Here is a 21,423-nt window from a genome sequence, read left to right as displayed (position 1 = left end):
GTGGGCCCTCAGGAGGCGCTAGACGATAGATACGTACTCTTCCCTACCGGGTGTTTGAGAGAAAAAGATGGGGTGGCGTCAGACTTGATGCAAGATTTCCAGCCAATCAAAAATGAGCCAACTATCCGTTTTGACAACAAAGCACAAAAAACCCGCCCAACTACGCCTGCCTTGCAAAGCAATCGCGCCTACCAAAACGGCATTTTTCCAAAAAAGAACCCACGCCTGCCACGCTCACACCTGGCACTTCCCCTCCACCCGATCAAAACCAGGAAGGTGCGCACAGGCCACCCTCCATTTGGCGCACAATCACTCCCCTCTGCACGCGTTCCGTCTCCCTACCTATTTATTCCCCTCCACCCGTCACCCACTCCTCATCCTTCTCTTCTACATCCACTCACAACACATCCACATCAACCAACAGGTACATCATCACCAACAAACAAACCCATCAACTCCATCATCACACACAACAGCAGCAATGGCCCGCACCAAGCAGAGTAAGCCATTATTCCCTTGCGACATCTTCAGTCAAGTCTTTCTTTACTGACTTATCTCCACAGCCGCCCGTAAGTCCACTGGTGGCAAGGCTCCCCGCAAGCAGCTCGCCTCCAAGGCCGCCCGCAAGAGCGCCCCCTCCACCGGAGGTGTCAAGAAGCCTCACCGCTACAAGCCTGGTACCGTCGCTCTCCGTGAGATTCGTCGCTACCAGAAGTCCACCGAGCTTCTGATCCGCAAGCTCCCTTTCCAGCGTCTGGTAAGTTGAGATTCGCACAACGCGCCTCTCGATTCGCATCGTCTAACACTACCTTCCCAGGTTCGTGAGATCGCCCAGGACTTCAAGTCCGATCTTCGCTTCCAGTCCTCCGCCATTGGCGCTCTTCAGGAGTCCGTCGAGTCTTACCTCGTCTCCCTCTTCGAGGACACCAACCTGTGCGCCATCCACGCCAAGCGTGTCACCATCCAGTCCAAGGACATCCAGCTCGCCCGCCGCCTCCGCGGTGAGCGCAACTAAGCGACTGTCTTTTGATTTTCTCTTTTCACATGGGTGGCTCATGACTCGCGCGTTTGGGAATGCTTGACGAAGGGACCGTCTTGGTTTTGGGGGTAATCTGGCGTTTAACGATGCGTTCTTCAGAATAACGCAAGGGTTGTACATTAAACCAGCAGTAAAGGATGACTGCATGCAATGGCAAACATTATGAACTACTCTACATCGCCCCGCATAGACAACGTGAGCATCCGCTTGAATAGCCGCATCATCGCCGCAAGTGTCAGCACGCGCATTTTATCATGTATGCCCCGCCATAACGCGATTAAAACGACTCGCGAGACTAGCAACAATAAAACTCGAGGGTGCGACGCGTACAAAGCGGTCAGCATACTGGCAGACGCGTTCTCCCCGCCGCAGTCAACGAAAGCCCTATTATTATGACGCTGTAGTGTCTCAATAGACAAGAACTCGTTTTTGAAGGTGGACAATAGTAACTAACAATAGCACGTATGCTGGTGATGTTTCTATAAATGCATCCCGTCTTGACTAAGTCCCTGTACATGTTTTCCCTCCCCTCAAGCACCTCTTGTCATTGTTGTCTGCTAGATTGAGTATATATAGATCTTTTGATCGCGGTCCCGCCTCTGCGACCTTTGTTGAAGCTGCTTGGCGGAGATGTTGCGTAAATGGAAAGGGGGGAAACGCGGTGTACAACGTTGCGAGGAGAGCGGACCGCTCAGGCAGCCATCGTACCGGCAGGACCTTATTGTTTCCCAAGTCCGATCACGCTTCTCCTAAAAAGTAGGCTGCTCTTGCAGTTTTAGATCTGCTGGCATGAAGAGGCCGTTGCGTTGCCGGTAGACCATGGCCAGACTTTCTCCGTCCACTGTTCGGGTACGGCCAAGCTGACTCAGATTGCATGTACCACATCGGAGTCATATTTCAGTAAGCAACAGCTTACTTTGCAGTGACTTCAGAGGCGTTCAACGTTGATGGATGAAGGTATAGCTCGCAAAAGAGGTGGGCGAGAAGAACAATTCTCTTAGATCAAATAGTCTGGAACAAATTCTCGATAGGTACGACCAGCCTATTTTTTCAGGGCGAGACTTTGAGTGCACTTGATTGTTAGGTTATTCACAAGTAATGATCACAGCCATATCAACGACGAGTGAAGCTGAGCGAGAACGCCTTAGCTGTCCGATATGACCTACGGGCTCAACAAAACAAAAAGGCAAGTCTCCTTGGTATTCTATTCTTCTGTGACAATCTTTCGTTAATTACTGGCGAGGATCTCTGATTACATGTTTTTCGCGACAGCCCAAAAGTTATCCATCTTGGCTCGGGCCAACGCGTCCCTGGCTTCGGCATCAGATTCGCAGACCTTGCTTCCCCACTTGCGATAGGCCCTCGTCTTTTCTTCGCCTTCAAACACCAGCTTACACTCATTGTGGGACATGTCCTTCAAATCGCCGCTCTCGTTTTCCGCTACCAGCCATTCGCGAAGCTGTTGTTGGGTCTTCCCCTCTTGCGAATGTGCATTTTCAGTCCAGTTAATCCGCTCGAGCATGAGCTTCTTGTATTTGCGTATGCTGTGCTCGCCGCCTTCAACAATGACAAGGTTCATCCTTGGGTGCATGATGCAAATACCCGTGAGAGCATGCTGTTCGGCATTCTTTTGGATCCTGAATCTATTCCGGCCGTTGGCGAGACTGTCAATCTTGAACACCAAGATATGGATGCCTTTCGCAGCATCCTTTTCTTGGTTCGTAGCAAGTTTGACGTGCTTCTCTTCCTTCGTGAGCTTGCGTTCTTCGTTGGCCTCCAAGTGATTCTGCTGGCGCTCAGCGATCTGCCTGTTGACGAGATTTTCCACAGCCGTAGGATCCTTCACTGCAGAGTCTGCGTAAACACGCATCATGTTGCTCTTCTTGACTTTGGGGGGTGGAGCTGGCACTAGTCCAAGTCTGATCTTTGCTTGCTGCTCCTTGAGTTCGGCCATCCTTCTCTGCCTCCTGGTCTTGGCCATTTCTTTCGGTGTTAGGTACATCGGCTTTAGGGCTGGGGTGTTCTTCTCCTGCGGCGGTTCCAACGCGACGGGGTGCTGTACATATTCCGTGATGATGGTATCTTCTTTGATCTTCAGTTTGGATTCGTCGTCGATACAGTCGTAAGAGGTCCCGTCGACCAGTCCACCGTCGAACCATTCTATGTCCGGAGGAGGGTCGACGACAAGATTCTTCTCCAACTCCAATTCATCTTCGATGCCGGCTTTCCTCGTTTGCGCCGCGATTCTCTTCTTCATCTCCTCGAGGGCAGCTTGTCGCCGCAGCGCCGCGGCTTGCTGGATGAACTTGCCCTTGGCATGGAAATTTAGCGACCGAGCCTGACGTTGTCTTCCACTTGCGGGCTGTGCTGCCTGCTGGTCGTTGAAATACGGGTTGGATAGCGGCGCATCGCGGCCTCGCCCAGTAGCATCTGGGGCTTTGAATCCAGTCGAGAACTTCGAGTCAGAGTGTAGTCGACTGCCGGATGGCTTTCCATCATTGGGTCTAGCTGGTGCCTTTGCCTGACCGAGACTCTCGAGTACTGGGTGTAATCCGACGTTAAGTCCTCCTTTAGCCTTGGAGACGCCGACTGCTGCAGCGACTCTGGCTTTGAGCGCAGCCATCTTATCGGCGGCCGATTCAGGTTTCGAAACCCGGGAGTTGGGGTCGTGACGAGGCCCAAGGCCTAACGAGTCTGACTGTCGATCCATTATGACCAGGCTGATATGCTGCCACTTTTCTCCACGACTGATCGTATGAACCAGATTATGGGATGCACGTCTTTCCGGAGATACACGTGCTTCGTCGGGCGGATGTCAGGTAAGCCTGGGCGCTCTCTCGTTCTGAGCCGGTCGTCTTCGCGGAGTTCGCTGATTGTGTATCGCGGTCGGAAGGGTAAATCATTCGCAGTGATCCCAAGGCAAAGAGGATGGGTAGTAGAGGTCCGTAAGAGCTTTCGGTAGTGGCCCCGTTGCACGGTTGATGGAGGTTGTGGTTGAGAAATACGGAGTGTCTCTTGAGAGTTGGAGGGAGACGCTCCTACTGTGGGCTCTGGTCAAGAGAGTGGCTACGTGAATATCCAGTTAACACTGTAACCTCGATGTTATCGTAGTGCCCGTTGTGAGGTAAACACAGGCACACAGGCTAATGTGCAGCACGCAGGTACGTAGGTGGTAAACACTAGGTATGCCATGTACAGTACCTTACCTACCTAGCCTAATCGCAACCTGGAAGGTCCCGTTCCTTCAGGTCATTTTGCGATGCCTTGCTGCCTTGCGCCGAAAGCACAGTGGCAGACAAAAAAACAGTGGAGGACCCACCACACAGAGGCGGGTCTCCGTTCTGCCGACCACCACCGCCCAAAAAAAAAAGTTCCCCTCGGTCTCCCACCGAGGGTTGCTGCTCTGGACCATCCGCCCCGGTTGTATTGCATTTGCGATCGAGCGAGTGCCTCTTTGAAGCGGAAGCTGTATGGAAAATTTGCTTTGGACACCACACCTTCTGCCGTTCCGACCCAGATTGGTGCCAGGCTATTACCTGACGCCTCAACGGCAACATGAACATCTCTCAACCCGTTTCGTCGTCTGTCGAGACGGTCGAATTCACATTCCTCACCGAGGAAGAAATCAGAGCAATCTCGGTCAAGCGCATTGAGAACGACAGCACATTCGACAACCTTCTGAATCCCGTTCCTGGTGGTCTCTATGATCCTGCTCTTGGATCATGGGGCGATGCTCTGTATGAAATGCCCCGAATATCCCTTGTCCTTTGCTCAATTGACTTACACGTCTCTTCACAGCTGTGCAACCTGTAACTTGAACCAGTCTTCATGCCCGGGCCACGCCGGCCACATCGAGCTCCCCGTGCCGGTATACCATCCTGTATTTCTTGACCAGGTTCTCCGTCTTCTGAGGTCGCAATGTGTCTACTGCAAAGGTTTCCGCATGCGCCATCGCGAAATCAATCGATACTCCTGCAAACTTCGATTGCTGCAATATGGCCTCTTGCACGAGGCTCACTTGGTTGATGCTATTGGAGAAGAGCTTAAGGGCCTTGCACTCCCGGGTGTGCCCACGGATTACGAGAGCGAGGCAGAAGAAGAGGGCACCTCCACGGTCGACAACATCATTGGGGCCCGAGAGGCATACGTTCGCCAATCTCTCAAATCACACAGGCTCAATCTGGGCGAGGTCAGGAAGGGCAAGCACGAAGGTGCTATCGAAATGAGGAGAGAGCTCATCAAGGACTTCCTGACACAAATCACCAAGTCCAAACGATGCGACAACTGTGGCGGTATATCGCCTACCTACCGAAAGGACCGCTTTGTCAAGATATTCGAAAAGGCCCTTAGCGAGAAGGATATGGGTCAAATGGCACAGAAAAACCTACACCTCAAGGACTCCATGGCGACAGCAGCTCACCAGCGCAAGTCGAAGCGCGGCAACACCGACACCGACGAAGGTGTTGCCGACGTTGATACAAACTCATCGAGCGAGGAAAACGACGTTGACATGCGTGATGCTCATGACGACGACCTCGAGAAGGAGGAGGCAGAGTCTAGAGTTCATGCCGTCCGTCAAATCCCCGGTCAGCAGCGATACCTTAGTGCAATGGAAGTTCGCGCACGTCTGAGGGAGTTATTCGACAAGGAACAAGACATTATGTCCCTCGTCTACAACTCGAAGCCAGTGACCAAGAAGGCAGCTAAAGTTTCTGCCGACATGTTCTTCATCCGAACCATCCTTGTTCCCCCCAACAAGTTCCGACCCGAAGCTCGAACTGGCGATTCCCAGATTTCTGAGGCCCAGCAGAATTCCCTCTACAAGATGATCATGCGAAACTGCGGTAGCATTGCGAGAATACACCAAAGCGTGGGTGGCACAGACCAGTACGGGAGAGCAAGAGACATCAACGATTTGCACCAAGTATGGACGGAATTGCAAGAGTCTGTCAACTCTCTGATCGACAAGAGCAAAAACCCCGTCCAAGGCGCAGCTGCGAAAAGGAACGAAGATGGCATCAAGCAGAAGCTGGAGAAAAAAGAGGGCCTTTTCCGAAAGAACATGATGGGAAAGCGAGTCAACTTCGCTGCCCGCAGCGTCATTTCCCCCGACCCTAATATCGAGACCAACGAGATTGGTGTGCCTCCCGTTTTCGCACGCAAACTTACCTACCCCGAGCCCGTCACGAGCCACAACTTCAAAGATCTGCAGCAGGCCGTTATAAATGGTGTCGACAAGTGGCCCGGCGCGGCTGCTATTGAGTACGAGAACGGACAAATCGTCAACCTTCGATCCAAGTCTGCAGATGACCGCCAGTCTCTTGCCAACCAGCTCCTCACGCCGACCAACGCCCAGTTGAGTGGCATGAAAGGCAAGAAGGTTTACCGACATTTGACGAACGGCGATGTTGTTTTGATGAACCGTCAGCCGACACTTCACAAGCCGTCAATCATGGGTCACCGAGTTCGCGTGTTGCCAGGAGAGAAAACAATTCGAATGCACTACGCCAATTGTAACACGTACAATGCTGATTTCGACGGCGACGAGATGAACATGCACTTCCCCCAGAACGAGGTTGCCAGAGCTGAAGCTCTTCAGATCGCCGACACAGACCATCAATATCTGTCTGGCACGGCAGGCAAGCCTCTCCGTGGTTTGATTCAGGACCATCTTTCTGTTTCTGTTGCTCTTTGCAACAAGGATACCTTCTTCGACCGAGACTCATACCAGCAGCTCATCTACTCCGCCCTCCGTCCAGAGAGTGGTCATATCCTTGGCGAGAGAATTGAGCTCCTTCCTCCGGCAGTCATCAAGCCAAGACCTAGATGGACAGGAAAGCAGGTCATCAGCACGATCTTGAAGAACATTAAGCCACCAAATGGAGAAGGGCTCTGGATGTCTGGAAAGTGTCAAGTCAAGGGCGAGCAATGGGGCAAAGGTCATCTGGAAGAGGGCTCAGTTTTGTTCCAGGACGGACAGTTCCTCACTGGTATTCTTGACAAAGCCCACCTGGGTCCTAGTTCAGGCGGTCTGGTCCATTCCATTCATGAAGTCTATGGGCCCGCTGTTGCGGGCAAGTTGCTCAGTGCCATGGGCCGCCTCCTCACTCGCTACCTTAATATGAGGGCCTTTACTTGCGGCATGGACGATTTGCGGCTCACATCGGAAGGTGAGCAGGCTCGAAAGGAGGCATTGAAGGCAGCGAAGGACGTCGGACTCCAAGTTGCAGCCAAATACGTTTCACTGGAGGACAAGGCACCAACGAGCACAGACCGGGAACTGCTCACTCGCCTGGAGGAGGTCATGCGCGACGACACTAAGCAAGAAGGTCTCGATCTGCTTATGAACCAGAGCGGTGGCGTCGTTTCGAGCGCGGTTACAGCAGCTTGCCTTCCCGTCGGTCTGGTGAAGCAGTTCCCCAAAAACCAGATGCAGTCTATGACAACCTCTGGTGCCAAGGGTAGTCAGGTCAACGCTAACCTCATTTCATGCAACTTGGGACAACAAGTTCTTGAGGGCAGAAGAGTCCCTTTGATGGTTAGCGGAAAGTCTCTACCCTGTTTCAAGCCATTCGAGACGAATGTTCGTGCAGGAGGCTACATTGTTCAGCGATTCTTGACTGGTATCCGACCGCAAGAGTACTACTTCCATCATATGGCTGGTCGCGAAGGTCTTATCGATACAGCTGTCAAGACGTCTCGCTCTGGTTACCTGCAAAGATGCATTATCAAGGGTATGGAGGGACTTACAGTGACATATGACTCGACGGTGCGAGATGCTGACGGCACCCTCGTACAATTCCTCTATGGCGAGGACGGTCTTGACCCGACTAAGCAGAAGTACCTGACCGACTTCAGCTTCATCCTCCGCAATGTTGGTTCCGAGTCGGCCCAGCTTAATTTTAGTAATGGCTTTAGGGAACAATTTGCCGGCACCAAGGACGAGATTCTCAAGCATATGAAGAGTGCTATCAAGCACGCAAAGCTTGATAGTCCCGGGGCCAAGGATCCCATTATTTCCCTGGTCAACCCTGCAAGAGTAGCATTTGCGACATCCGAATCCTTCTACGAGAAAATGACAAAGTATATCAAAGACAACAAGGATGGTCTCATCCGCGACAAGTCAAGTGGCCCGTCTGGCCTGGTGGATGCACCCGCTGTCAGCAAAAAGTCGGCAGAGCTTGTTTTCGCCGCCAAGTACATGCGATCACTCGTTGAGGCTGGTGAGGGTGTCGGCATTGTTGCTGGCCAGAGTGTGGGAGAGCCTTCGACACAGATGACCCTCAACACATTCCATTTGGCAGGTCATTCCGCAAAGAACGTTACGCTCGGTATTCCACGTCTCCGTGAGATCCTCATGACGGCAAGTCGATCTATCTCAACGCCGGCCATGACACTACTTCTCCATCCTGAGTTGTCCGCAGCCGAGGGAGAGGTGTTTGCAAAGTCAATTAGCGTTTTGCCTCTTGCCCATGTGCTTGACACGGTAACCGTCAACGAGCGCATTGGAAAGGGCATCAATGCTTCATTGGCCAAGCTGTACGACGTAAGGCTCAACTTCTTCCCTGCTGTGGAGTACACCAAAGCCTACGCCATCGATCCCTCTGATGTCATGGATACTATCGAGAAGCGATTCCTGGATCACCTCTTGAGGATGATGGCCAAGGAAATCAAGAAGCGCAGCAGCGATTCCACCTCGGCTACGCCTGAAGTTGGTGTCAAGTCTGGTGTAGTGGAGATGGTCAGTGGCAACGGTGAGGCGAGACCTACCAACAACGACGATGATGACGACGAGGAGGATGGCGACGGTGACGCCACGAGTGCCAAGAACAGGGCAAATCGGGACGAGGCTGTATCATATGGTCCGAATGATGATGAGGACGACGCGATTCAGCGACAGATGGAACGGGAAAATACCGAGGAAGAAGATGAAGGGTTCGAGGGTAGCCCACTGCCGTCAGCCGACCAGGACGGCTCAGAGGACGAAGATGACGGGGACAAAGACATGGATAGTGAGGATGGTGGCTGGAGAGCCGAGCGAGTGAAGCAACTCTATGCTCCCGTCACCAAGTTCAACTACGACAGCGCAGGAGAGTGGTGCGAGTTCACTCTTGAGTTCACGGCAGATACCCCCAAGGTATTGATGCTCAACATCGTGCAGGCGGCGGTCAAGAAGTCAGTCGTTCAGCAAATTCCTGGCGTTGGCTCTTGCACCTTCACGGCCGACCACAAGATCACAAACGCCGCTGGCAAGGATGTGACAGTGTCCGCCATCTACACATCGGGTTGCAACCTCGAGGCCATGCAGAAGTACGGTGACTTCATCAACCCGAACCAGATCACAACCAACGACATTGGCGCTGTTCTAGACGTGTACGGAGTGGAGGCATGCCGAAACAACATCGTGTCTGAATTGGCCGGCGTCTTCGGCGGTCACGGTATCAGTGTTGACAACAGACACTTGAACCTCATTGCTGACTACATGACGCGCAATGGTGACTACACGCCGTTCAACCGCAATGGTCTGCGTGGCAATGTTAGTCCCTTCACCAAGATGAGTTTCGAGACGACTCTGGCTTTCCTGAAAGACGCCGTTCTTGATGGCGACTGGGACGATCTCAAAACACCCAGTGGTCGTATCGTCATGGGCCGCCTGGGCAAGATTGGCACGGGTGCCTTTGACGTCTTGACGGCTTTGCCTACGCATCACATGTCGTCCAACATCGAGTGAGCTTGGCCCGCTGTCTGTCTACTGGCATCTGTCTTGCTTTGGGTTCTGGGATTAGGAGTCGCCATGGCAAGTTGTTTATTGACCAATAACTGTACTTTGTATGCGGGATTGATAGAGGCGACATTCGCCTGAAAAGTAATTATGAATTATCAAGATATTTGTTCATAAAAGTTTGTTCAAAAGACGTTTACCGGTACGATTGTACAAATACGGCCCCAGGAAGAGGAGGATGACGCGGAAAGTGAATTGATGATCATTCGCAGTGCCTCCCCCCCCCTCCTTTGCGCCTGAGCGTGCAGTCTCGGTAAATTCGAGAAGGTGATAAGGGTATTTTCGTACGTATGCGAAATAAGGCAAGGTAAGGTCGCCTACGTGCCTCGTAATACTGCAATTGCGGTCTGCACGGTGTGAAAATTCCGCCGTGTCCACGGACCGTTTCAATGTTCTCTAAGACACTGATGCCATGCATAGAATTTAGGCGTGATTTTGAACACGGCCTGATACTCCTGCTGATGGCCAAGACTGCAACTGATTACCCTGCCTCCTTTGTCAGACCGACGACGCACACACAAGTGGCGGCCGTTGTGTTGGCGCATGTGTCGAGCCAGCCCTACCAGGCAGTAGAGCCGAGACATGACGGAACTTAACAGAGACGGGGGTGGGAAACGCTTTCCATGTGAGAAGGGGGCGCGGTGCGGGTAGGTGGCATGAACGGCGGCCAGGCGAACGCGATGCGTCTCACCTACCTGCATCCCATCCCATCCCATCCCCTCGACTGAGCGATATTTGACCTTTGGGTGTGGGTACGGAGTACAGATGTTTGGGTGACAAGCTGCATGCATGGAGATAATACACGCGGGCTCACAGGGCTGCTGAAGGGAGAGACGAGGATAGGCGCCGAGAGAGACGAGAAAATGCAACGCTACCGCGTTTGGGGGCGGTTATTGGAGGGTGCATGATGCGGCCACCCATGACCACGACTACGACTGTAACCCGGAGATCCTTTCAGAGAGTGTTTGAGTACCTAGAGAGGCCAAGGTATAATGTACGAGTACCTTAAAGAAAGGAAGCAGCCGTTGGATGGACTGATTCGAGATTGAGCGTTGTAGAGTTGATTAGGTTGGACATGTAATCATCGATCAGCGCTCCTTTGTTGGTGAGCCAAGTTCACCACAGAGTGAACTGGGTGAGCAGGTAGAAGGTGTGTGAGGTGCTGGCCAGCCGGCGGGCGAGACGGGGACGGCTACGGGGACGGATGATCATATTACCTACCTACTTTGCTGGTGATTGGCAAAATGCGACTTCAAGGGTGTTGAGCGATTGTGGAATGCTATCAATTGCGTCAATGATATGTTGGAAAACATGGCCGTGAATACTTGTGTGGCGTGAAGGATGACAAGAAAGCTCCGTCTAATAGGTTGATGATACCTGCGGATAGGAAGAGAACTGGGGGGGGGGGGTTGTCAACTTGGCATCTTCCAATTTGAAGAAGCATCGAATGTCATGATGTGCATGGCTTTGGGTTATTCCTCAAACCAGGCTGAACTAAGGTACCATCATGGCTTAGTACAAAATAACACACATACGGAGTAGACAGTCACGCAGTGAAGACACTTTTGTTCATTTATTGGAAAGCCAAAGACACCAGCAGCCAATGCAACGCTGCACCAACACCGAGGAGATGACCGCAGAGGACAGCCTGTATCCGTAGGGGACTCAGGGAGAGCACACACCACACCTAATACGGACCCCTGCCAGGCCCTTGCCCTTGCCGGGTGCCCTTACCGTTACCAACCACCGTACGCGAATCCCCGCCGTAGCGCGCCCCGCCGAGACCGAGGAGACAAATCAAAAAGGGATTGCTGGACAGTTTCCGGTGTCCAGGGTGCTGTAAGATGTTCGATACAACGTGCCATCGGTCCCGAATGGAATATCGTACAGGACAGTAGTCAGCTGTGAGCCCGAAGCAGGGCAGTGGGTGCAAGACGGGGGAGAGCGCGAGAGTACTGCCCATAGGTGATGTAAGTAAGGTAAGCTAGGCAGATGGGTGCAAATGTGCGGTTACGTAGTTGAGTGTCACCTATCTCTAATATTATGTAAGCCGAAGGGGAAAGCGGGAAATAATAGTTGACTACCAATTCGTGAGGCGACACGAGGTTGAACTAGTTCACTGATCCTGGTGTGTTATCCGTCAAGTCTTTACAATTGAATAGCTAACAGAATCCGAAATCAGTCGCCAATGTAGACGTCTGTACGGAGTAGTAGGATCTCATTGCACAATGAAAGTGACCAGGAAGTTTGGAATGGAAATGCAGTGAAGTGATGCCGGTGGAATCCGTATAGGGCAAGGTAGCAATGTATCTGTATCCGTATCCGTAGGAGCTCTTCTGCGCAGTAAGGCAGCGAGCGTACCGACCAGGTACCGAGTCTTTTCCAAGTTCCCCAGCAAGTCCAGGCAGCGCTGTCGTTCACTAAGGTAGCGGGCCGTGGGTCTTGTTCCAACTGTCAGCGTGCGATGCAGCGTGCTCCACGCAAAGTCCCGTCTGCCAAGAGCTGCAATGGCCGGATCTGGTCAGGTCACTATACCGCACTGCAGTACGGAGCGATACGTCCTCCTGGCAGACGCGGAGGAAAGGTACTTCTTGCCATGTACTCTCCAAGAGACGGGGTGAAGTGAGCAAGGACCACCCGTCCACGTCCAACACTTGCCCGCCGCCTGTCGCCCGGGGCTGTTGGCTCCAGCTCCCGAACTCCCGGTCCCACCCAACTGCTAGGTACGGCCCTGTGTGGAAAGATGCATGCATGCCTTTCATGCTCCAATCTTCAACCCCGTTTGCCTGCAAGTTCACACCCCTCCCCCTCTTCTGAGTTCCAAGCCATGTGCCATCCAATGTATTTCTATACGATAACATGCTGCCTCTGTCACTCTTTGCTGACAACCGGCTTTCCTCCCTCCCGTCGAGGGTGTCAACCAAGAGGAATCGCACCTCATACGGACAACACCATCGTCCAAGATTCACGTTGCAACTCTTCGTTAACCGCACCACAACTCTTGGCCTGGCGCTTGTATGGCCAATCGCATACTTGCCGTTCGGCCCTATGGCTTATGTGGCTCGTAGCTCATTCTCAGTGGTAATGTGCCTCAGCATCCCAGTTTGCGTTGGTATTAGCCCTACCATGCTCAGGCCCAGCTTCAACACGCTGTAGTTCAAGTCCGTAGCAAGCCTCTTTAGACCCAGAGTTCTGCATGCACTGCGTCGAATGTCTTGTTTTGCAGCACAGATGCGATCCTACATCGCCGCCTTGTTGGCCTCAGTTTCTGACTACTCGTGCTGGAAGATGCCGTCAGACGTGGCATCCTCAATCGTGTCGTCCACAATAACTCGCGTCCCGTAAATATCTTGCATGTCCGGCCCATGTCCCCTCGCACTCCCCGTCACCACGGAAGCTGACCTTGCCGGGCCTGCCCTGACCTCAGTAGGTTGTCTGTTAAAATTTGTATAGCAAGCCAACAAACAATCCCGAAATTTGGAATTCCGGGTCTTTGCCCCTTATCCTGCCTTATCTTGCCGGTGTACCCTGCTACTTCGAGGTCAACAGCTCGCTCCATGTATTTAATCTGCGGCCTCAAGCGAGGCCAGGCCGCTACCTCCATGCCACCCACATTATAACTCCCGGCCTCGCAATGTAGAGTCCACGGTATATGCCATGAATTGTATCCGATTGGTCAAGGCACAGTATCTTTTTTTCTCTTTCTTTCTTTCTTTCTTTCTCTTGCAATTGAAGGCCTTGCTCGGCCGTATAGCTGCTACTGCTATTATTTGACTTACCCTTACCATGCCCATCAAATACATTCCGTCATTAAAGTAATTCCTCATGCTGTGTCCGCTCGATGCGCCAACGCCATGATATAGACAGTTGCAGCATCTCCACAGCAAATGATTTGCCGTGCATGTAAATTAAACCAAATCCCCCAAAGCCAATTCGAGTTGGTGTTACAGTGATCCCTCAAACGTTATGAGAAAGGCTTGAATACCACACAGCTCCTTCACGAGAGGACTAAGTCGCCGTCCCGTTATCGTTGCCAACTATCGCCATGTGTTCCATCGCTCGCGCCAGACAAGACGCTTCTACTCCTGCAAGCAGATGATTCGGGTTGTAACAGGCTATCACCGGCCCCCATCGGCGCATTGATGGGAGGCAGAGGCCCTGACCCGGGTCCCATGGGATGTATCGGTCCTCCCATGCTACGATTGACTGGCGCTATGCCTCCAAAACCCTCCACACGAAGGTCGCAAGTGCCAACATCGAAGCGTTTGGAACACCCATCATCCATGTGCCTGAAGCCCGGGTTAGTAGTTTATTTACTGACTGCCGCTATGCATATCCAGCCGTATCTCCCACAACTTACCTGCGGAGCGTGTCCTTTCGGGCGAACAACCTTCCACAATAGTCGCAACGGTGGTTTTTTTCTTTCATGTGAACGCTTTGGTTGTGTCTCTGAAGGTCTGTCTTCCGGACAAATCTCTTGTTGCAATCGGCTACTGGACATGGAAATGGGTATTCCCGCTTGTCGTCATGTGTATCCAGATGTGCCTTGTAGTTGTAGCTGCGGCTGAAGAGTTTGCCACATCCTGCAACTTGACACTGGTACTGAGCGTCCGCAAAGGACGTCATCTTCCGTGGCGCTCGTTTTGGGCGGTTATGCTTTCCGTCATCTGCCCGCTTCGACTCTCGACTAACAGGAGCTGGCTCCCCCGCAGGAGAGTTTTGGTAGTACTGCTCCACGCCATATTCGACTTTGGGCCAGCTTGGAGATTGGTTATCTGATAGATAGTGCTGGTGAAGATTGCCGTATGTGCTTGATTCTGTCATGTAAGGCGTCTGCATTGAGCGTGGAGAAGCGTAGTGCGAGGCGTCAATTCCAGATCCGTACTCATTGGCGTTCTCCATCTTGATCCTCGGCCCCAACGAACTCGAGGAATGCGCAACTTGTGCGTAGGACAGCGAACTTCTGGATGAGGATGGCCCGGGTGAGCGTCCCGGGGAGTCTGTAAGAGAATGTTGATGGTGGCCTAGCACAGACGAGTGGGGTGGCGGCGGAGGGTATGAGTCGGATCCGTACGAGGCCGACACTTGTGAGTCGTACTCAGCAAACGGGTCGTATCCTGTAGATAGAACATTCGGGATGGAAAAGGATGAGGATGAGGGCGCCATGATGTCGGTGGTAGTCCAATCTACCGGTGGGCGAGGATCCAAAGTTGGCAAGGAAATGTCTGCTTCAGCTGCCTGATCCAAGGAGCAGAGTTGGTCGGCAGCGTATAAAGAACTGATTTTGTACTGTTGAGCCGCCAAGTCTGGAGACGGATATTCAAGCGAGGAACGTTCCGATGGACAATAGGTGTGAGTTGGAGATGCCGGCGACCTGGTAAGAGATGGTGGTGTAAGATCCATAACTGGTTCGGCCGCAGGCTTGCTATTCTTTTATCGTTTCGACGGGCGGTTGGTTGTTGGGCGTAAAAGTTTGGTTTATATACCAACAGGGCGTTGGAGCAAGACGCAATCAGGCTTCGAGGGGGGTGGAGGATGCCCGGTTGGGACTCGGGTAGATTTGTGTGAGTGGAGGAGCGTGTGGATAAGAACCTGATCGGGAGTGCTCTGTTTCTGATTGGCAACCTTGTCTAAGAAGGCTGAGGGACAATAGGTAAGATGGGGAAAGAGGCGGTTATAAAGGAATTTGTTCACAGATGGAGAGAGGGCAAGACAAGGCAGCAAACTCGAAGCTGACAAGGGTTCTGCTGAAGAGAGAGAGAGAGAGAGAGGTGCGTATAAAGTAGTCCGGGTGTAGATATGTATGAGATCAGGTGCGTGGGCAAAAGAAGGTAAGGTATCCGTAAGGTGTTGAAGTATCCAGAAGATGGGAATAACCTAGTCGAGAGCTATCAGGGGTGGATGAGGCAAATGGGTCGAGATGACACCCTCGATCATCGCTAGCAGGGCTGAAGGGGGCCGAGAAGAGACAGAGACAGGAAGACAAGGCGGACCAGGCGCTGGGATACTGTAACGTCCGAGGCAGACTCTTGGAAGATGATATACAACTTGTTTCTATCTCGGGATCCTGCTTCTGCCTAGGCTCAGAGTAACATGAAAGACAGAAGTCAAGACTAGGTGCAAAGGTAAAGACGAGGAAAGCTAACAATACATTGGCTGGCCCCGAGTCCCGGATGAGCAAAGAAAAGAGACGCAGAGGGGTTCTCGACCTGGCAGCAGCGGCAGCAGGCAGGCCAGAGTGCCTGTGGAGTGGTGTTGGACCGTCCCGCGAAGGATTCGACAGACCTAGTCCAGCCAGAAGTACCATTGGGGGCGGCGCGAGACGTGGAGGGGAGGGCAGAAGAAAAGCAGGGGTGGATGAGGAGGGGCGTCGTCAGGCCAGGAACCCACAGAGAAGGGGGTGAGAGTAAGAGAGGGGGGACGTGACTAGAAGTCCGAACGATGAGAAAGAAATAGATGAGCAGCGAGCTCGCTAGGTAGACGGAGTATGGAGTATTGTTGGATCAGCGGACTTTTTTTATCCTTTGGGTATGGGTGAGACTTGGTTGTAGCCGAAAGGCATCGGTGAATGGGACCGGGTTCGCCGTAGGTGCTAGGGGTCCATTTGCAGACTTGCAGAGAGTATTCGTCGTAATTGAGACTTGCCAATCCAGATGCTGCTTTCCAACAGGTCTCGACTCAGATGACCTGCCTCAAGTGCTCTCTGCCTGCGGCTCCCTGGTCTACGGCCCTGTCATCTGAAGCCTGAAGCTGGCTCATAGCTAAAGTGACTGGGACTCTGGGAAAGTCGAGGGGGGCCCGGGGGAGTATGAGAGAGCTGGAAGCTGAGCAACAAAACAGCATGTGGGCGGTGGGCCAGGTGGTACGATGAATGCCTGCACCAACGCAGGCGAAGCACATTCATCCGTCCATTTCCAGGGTTGTGAATGGTCGGTCCAGCAACTTGGGAATGAGAGAGGGCCTTGCCTAGGGGCTAAACAGGGATACGACCTTTGAGGCTTGACCGGTCACTGGCACCATCTGCGCCAGGGGTCCGGGGAAGAGATGGCAAGGAAAGGAAAGGGAAGAGGAGAGGAGATTTGAAGAGAAGGGTGCAAGTAAAGGGCCTTGAAGAAAGGCACTGATTTCAACGAATAGGATATGCACGGCATACGGATACGCAGTAGTATGTATATCCAGGTCCTTCGCCTTGACCTTGTGCGTTGATATGCAGTCAGGGGGGTGGGGGTTGGGGAACGTTGGCTGCCCTCGGTGTTGATTTTGTCTGTATGATTCCTCCTTTTCTTCCCATGGTGCTCTTTGCTGGGCTATCTGAATTCTCACGCGAAATGGGCGTCCTGCGTCTTCTTCAGAGACCTACCTTACCTCAGGTCGGGTACAGGATGCGAGCGAGGAGCAAGCCCACTTGGATGTCTCTCACACTCGAGACACACGGACACGCCCACAAACAAGCACACAGCCCTCGGGTTGTTGGTCGACCATGGACAACGAAAGCAAGACGATGAGAGAGAGAAAAACTTGTCGCCGTTTGTCGTTGGTTGTTGGAACTGTCTGAACCAACCGTTTAATTAAAGACTCGCCGGGGACATTGACCTAGACCGGATGGAGCCCGTGCGTAAAAGTGGATACTCCAACGATCGATTGAGCCACATCGGCCGTGGTGGAGCCGTCGGGCGAGCTAAGTGAGGTACTTTAGCATCAGGTAACTCACCTTTTCGTTCCTTCCCAGCCATTGTCCTAAGTACCACCCGGTACATAGCGACTTCAGATACTTAAAGTACTTTGAAGCATTGCTTCGCCTTCCAGCGTTGGAAGTTCGACATGCCTACGGAGTGCGAAGTGTGTCAAGGCAAGGTAATAATAAACCAACGGCCAACATATTAATGCAAATCTGCTCTGGACATTCAATCCCCAATATCCTTTTGCTCTGAGATAACTTAGATCGCGGCATAAAGAAGGAGTTGGGGTGGAATGAAAACCGCTATAGGTATTACATGCTCGTGTTTTCGTACTTGAATGAAGGTATCCGTAGACCAGCTGCCTCTTACCCCCATCCGTCTTAGATTCCTTCCCTCAACTTTTTCCAGGTATCGATACATCGCGGTTCGCTGGGGCAGGTCTCGCTCTAGGTAGGTCTGCAGCCGTTGCACCCACCCGTTCTCCACCGTGGCGTTGGCGCCCGCGCCTGCGTTGGGTCTGATATTCAGAAGAATACTATCAAGGGTATCCGCAGTCCGTACCTAGGGCGAGGCCAGGTACAAGCCTCTGAACTCCCCGCCCGTTCCTCGACGCCTTTGCAGGGCGAGCAGCCTAATGGTACCCTATCTGTAAGTTGGAACATCCCAGCCGTCCGCAAGATGAGTACCTTGTTTGGTGTTGGAGGCCAAAAAAAAAAAAACCCCCTGGAAGAGAGGGAGAGAGAGGAAAGAGGGGGAATGGGAGTAAAGCAAGTGTAGGCCAGGTACCGCACAACGACTAGGTATCCGTACCTGAGGCGCTGATTTGAATTCTCTTCCCGCCTTCGCGAAGCTGCAAATAACGGGCCCATGAAATAACCTTTAAGAGAAGGATCGGGGTGGCGCTCATCGGCGCCATCAAATGTCAACTTCATGGCTGCACATATTCGAAGACAGAGCAGGCACTTTGGCACACTACTTCGCAAACGGGTCAGCGTTGCCGCTTCCAAGAAATCATCATCTATTATGTCCAATTAGAGAATGCATCAGAACGAAACTCCATGAGCCGGCAAGCCGTGCTCTTTCACCAGCGGATACTCTCACCTCACTCGCTTTCTGACTTCCAAGGTTAGCGTTGCTCCTTGCGCCCCCTCGGCCCCAGGCGCCTCATTACCCTGTTCCTCCCGTTTTCCCATAGGTCGCCATGCGCGCCTTCGCGCCCGTTTGCATGGCGTCAACGCTGGGGTTGGAATGCCTGCTGCCAATCGCCATGCCAAGTATTCTTGTCAGGACTAGGAATTCAGGAGCAGTTGGGTCCTCAATCGCCATGGTGTTGGGCCCTGTCCCTAGAGGGTCTGATTTCTATGGCATCGTCAGCAATACGGATGCGACAACTCTCTATCTAACAATGTACGATGCCTTAATTCGATAGCCTCGAAGGAATCAGCAAATAATCTAATGCGCGCACCTTATCGAATACCCCTGGCTTCTTCGGGCAAAGTGTGGAGTCTAATCGTCCGTGGGCGGGTTCGAATTCACCTACTACAGTCGATGTGAAGATATTCGCAATGGGTTTCGGGTCCGCTATGAGGCAGCCCAATATGTCACCCTCATGCTCCGTGAGTCTATGGCTGCTTTGCACGGTATTGAGTTATGAGTCTTTAAGGCTGGCAATGATTCATCTTGGTGATCGCTGCAGACGTGAGTATTATTGGAGACATCGCGAGTGAGGGATACGGCTGCATGAAGAAATTTCTGCCATGTCTATGGACCTTCAAGCCTGGCAGAGCAAGAGTTCATTAATGAACTGGCATTCTACACCTACAGTAAATGCTTAACTCTATTAGATAGTTGAAATCGAGTTGATCCGGCATCGTGGTACGTTTTCACCCACCTACCATGTATGAGGCCTTCGGGTCGGTCACTTTGTTAAGGTATAGCAGAATTACATCTGTTAAGATCCACGAGTAGCGTCAGTCTGCCCGGTAGGCGGTGCCTGCCCCTGGGGAAATCTATCCAACCCTGCCTTTCCTCCCGCCTTTTATACCTCTTCTCCATCCAGATTTGCTCGTGGCAGCTGCCAAAGGGCATGGCGTAGGGTATCCGTACCTTCTGTAAGGTACATAGAGGCAACGCAGAAAAGATCCATCAAAGTAAGGTCAAGTTCCAAATCAAGGCAGGTGTGTGCCATCCAAGTCAGGTGCATGTATGTCTGGTCACCGCGAGGCTGGTTGTGCCTGTCGTGCTTTCCTAGGTACTTTGAGGTACCGTGTGGAACTCCGTAAGGCTTTCAATGTCAGGGGGGGATGGAGCACGTCCCTCGGCCGCCGACAGACTACAGACACTACGTACGTAGGTAGTAATACCAGGTTCTCTCTTCAGGCTCTGCAAGGTACTTTTCTGTGGGTGGGATGGAAGCCGTCAAGACAAAGCCAACGGCATCCTCCATCGACCAACTCTCTTTTCTCTCCTTCTCATATCCCCATATTGGCACCGGTATCCCCGAAATATCTGGCCGCGGTCCGAATCTTTGACCTTGGCTCTTGTATTCAGTCTGATCCACTGTCAAACTGCTGTAACTCTAGGACATGATAATTAGCCACACGGTTATCGGAGTACCGAATAGTTTGTGATACCTGGTCTGCCAGTCCTTATGCTCTCCTCGACTGTTCCCTTCATTTCTTCGCATCGTTTTTGTGGTTTGAAGGATCTCGATAATCTTGTCTTGCGCATCTGGCCATGTATAGAACACACCACGTCGGCACATCTGCCCAGACTACGTAAGGACTGCTGATTCCAAATTAAACTGACCCTACGAGACCTTGCGATCTCCCAACTCCCAGACCTCCAACTTCCTACCATGTTACCGTAGACAGTACGCTACTGCGAGGTGGACACCGAATGAGCAGCATCCTTGCGTTCAGTCTGGCTTCTGCAAACCTGAAGCAAGGGTCCCCAGAAGCGAGACCGCAGCCGGGCGTAAGCAGAGCAACCAGGTGGGTGCTTGATAGGGAACTTTGGTGAACAGGCATTCTACCTCACTTCCGAGCAGTGCGAGCTTTAGCTGAATTTCCCACCCTTCAACATGCCGCCTAAATCGGAAAGCTGTATCTGCGCTCCTTCGCGCAAGCATCCGTGCTGCCAAAGGATCCGGAGTGCCGTCTGATTAAGTGCTGACTGTGACTCGGTCAAGAGATTGCGTCCAATGGCATGGAAATCTCACTTCACTGCGAAGAGATCATCGTGACCACCTACATGTACCTACAACGGCCGCCCTCAGGTTGTCAGCGAGCGGATGCATACCGCGAAGACACCAGCGAGCCAAGCCATGCGCTGCCAAGTCATTGGCCGGCCTAGGCGAGTGGCCGATAAATGCGCTAGATTTTCCCCCAATTGAGTGCATCACCAAGCTCTGCCTTGTAGTCCATGGGAGCTCGAACCGCGCTTCCTCGTGTGGGGCACGGTGTAATAGGTGTAATAGTGGATGTAATCTCAACTCGGCTCACAGCAAAAAGCAAGACTTGATGAGATGCGAAGCTACGTACAGGCCAAGGTGAATACACAGCCCTGACGACGAGTTTACCATGAAAGCAAGGTCATGTTTTATCGGGTTTTGTGGCAAAGACACCGGTGCCCTTGAGCATCCAAGGAACAGTTCGGGCTGAGACCATGTTCGGTATGTCCTGACGTCTTGAGAAACGTTCATGAGCTGTATTCCTCTATATTTTTATGTTGAAGTCCTTTCCATGAATGAGCGTGTTAAAGGTAGGCGCTCCTCCTGTGCTAGTAAGTTCTTCCGCATGCTGAAAAGGAAGTCTCGCTCAGGCACATAGCCATGCCACAGAACCTGAACTTGCGAGACTGGACACTAACTATATGGGAGACCACTGAAAATATATCCAGCAAATATAATACTTTCATAGTCT

At 52.3% G+C, this 21,423-nt stretch overlaps 5 protein-coding genes across 5 annotated transcripts; 3 read left to right on the top strand and 2 right to left on the bottom strand.

Moving 5' to 3' along the window:
* Positions 1 to 481: 481 nt before the first annotated feature.
* On the top strand, positions 482 to 1,015 carry CPAR01_06114 (histone H3; the record flags this gene model as incomplete). Its single annotated transcript, XM_060490388.1, has 3 exons — positions 482 to 500; positions 564 to 757; positions 818 to 1,015. 3 exons carry the CDS (start codon positions 482 to 484, stop codon positions 1,013 to 1,015), a joined length of 411 nt encoding a protein of 136 aa, XP_060351854.1.
* Positions 1,016 to 2,291: 1,276 nt separating this feature from the next.
* On the bottom strand, positions 2,292 to 3,749 carry CPAR01_06113 (pre-mRNA processing factor 3; the record flags this gene model as incomplete). Its single annotated transcript, XM_060490387.1, has 1 exon — positions 2,292 to 3,749. One exon carries the CDS (start codon positions 3,747 to 3,749, stop codon positions 2,292 to 2,294), a length of 1,458 nt encoding a protein of 485 aa, XP_060351853.1.
* An 845-nt stretch (positions 3,750 to 4,594) lies between these two features.
* On the top strand, positions 4,595 to 9,770 carry CPAR01_06112 (RNA polymerase Rpb1; the record flags this gene model as incomplete). Its single annotated transcript, XM_060490386.1, has 2 exons — positions 4,595 to 4,776; positions 4,838 to 9,770. 2 exons carry the CDS (start codon positions 4,595 to 4,597, stop codon positions 9,768 to 9,770), a joined length of 5,115 nt encoding a protein of 1,704 aa, XP_060351852.1.
* A 4,075-nt stretch (positions 9,771 to 13,845) lies between these two features.
* CPAR01_06111 (uncharacterized protein) lies at positions 13,846 to 14,987 on the bottom strand (the record flags this gene model as incomplete). The annotated part of the gene is made up of 2 exons (XM_060490385.1): positions 13,846 to 14,110; positions 14,182 to 14,987. 2 exons carry the CDS (start codon positions 14,985 to 14,987, stop codon positions 13,846 to 13,848), a joined length of 1,071 nt encoding a protein of 356 aa, XP_060351851.1.
* Positions 14,988 to 20,398: 5,411 nt separating this feature from the next.
* Positions 20,399 to 20,663, top strand: CPAR01_06110 (uncharacterized protein; the record flags this gene model as incomplete). The annotated part of the gene is made up of 2 exons (XM_060490384.1): positions 20,399 to 20,493; positions 20,585 to 20,663. 2 exons carry the CDS (start codon positions 20,399 to 20,401, stop codon positions 20,661 to 20,663), a joined length of 174 nt encoding a protein of 57 aa, XP_060351850.1.
* Between the last annotated feature and the right edge of the window lie 760 nt (positions 20,664 to 21,423).

This window comes from Colletotrichum paranaense (assembly GCF_030867605.1).
Source record: "Colletotrichum paranaense strain IMI 384185 chromosome Unknown Scaffold_4.1, whole genome shotgun sequence".
Classification (NCBI taxonomy): domain Eukaryota; kingdom Fungi; phylum Ascomycota; class Sordariomycetes; order Glomerellales; family Glomerellaceae; genus Colletotrichum; species Colletotrichum paranaense.
The sequence above is the reverse complement of the archived record's forward strand: the minus strand, read 5'-3'. Positions and strand labels throughout refer to the sequence as shown.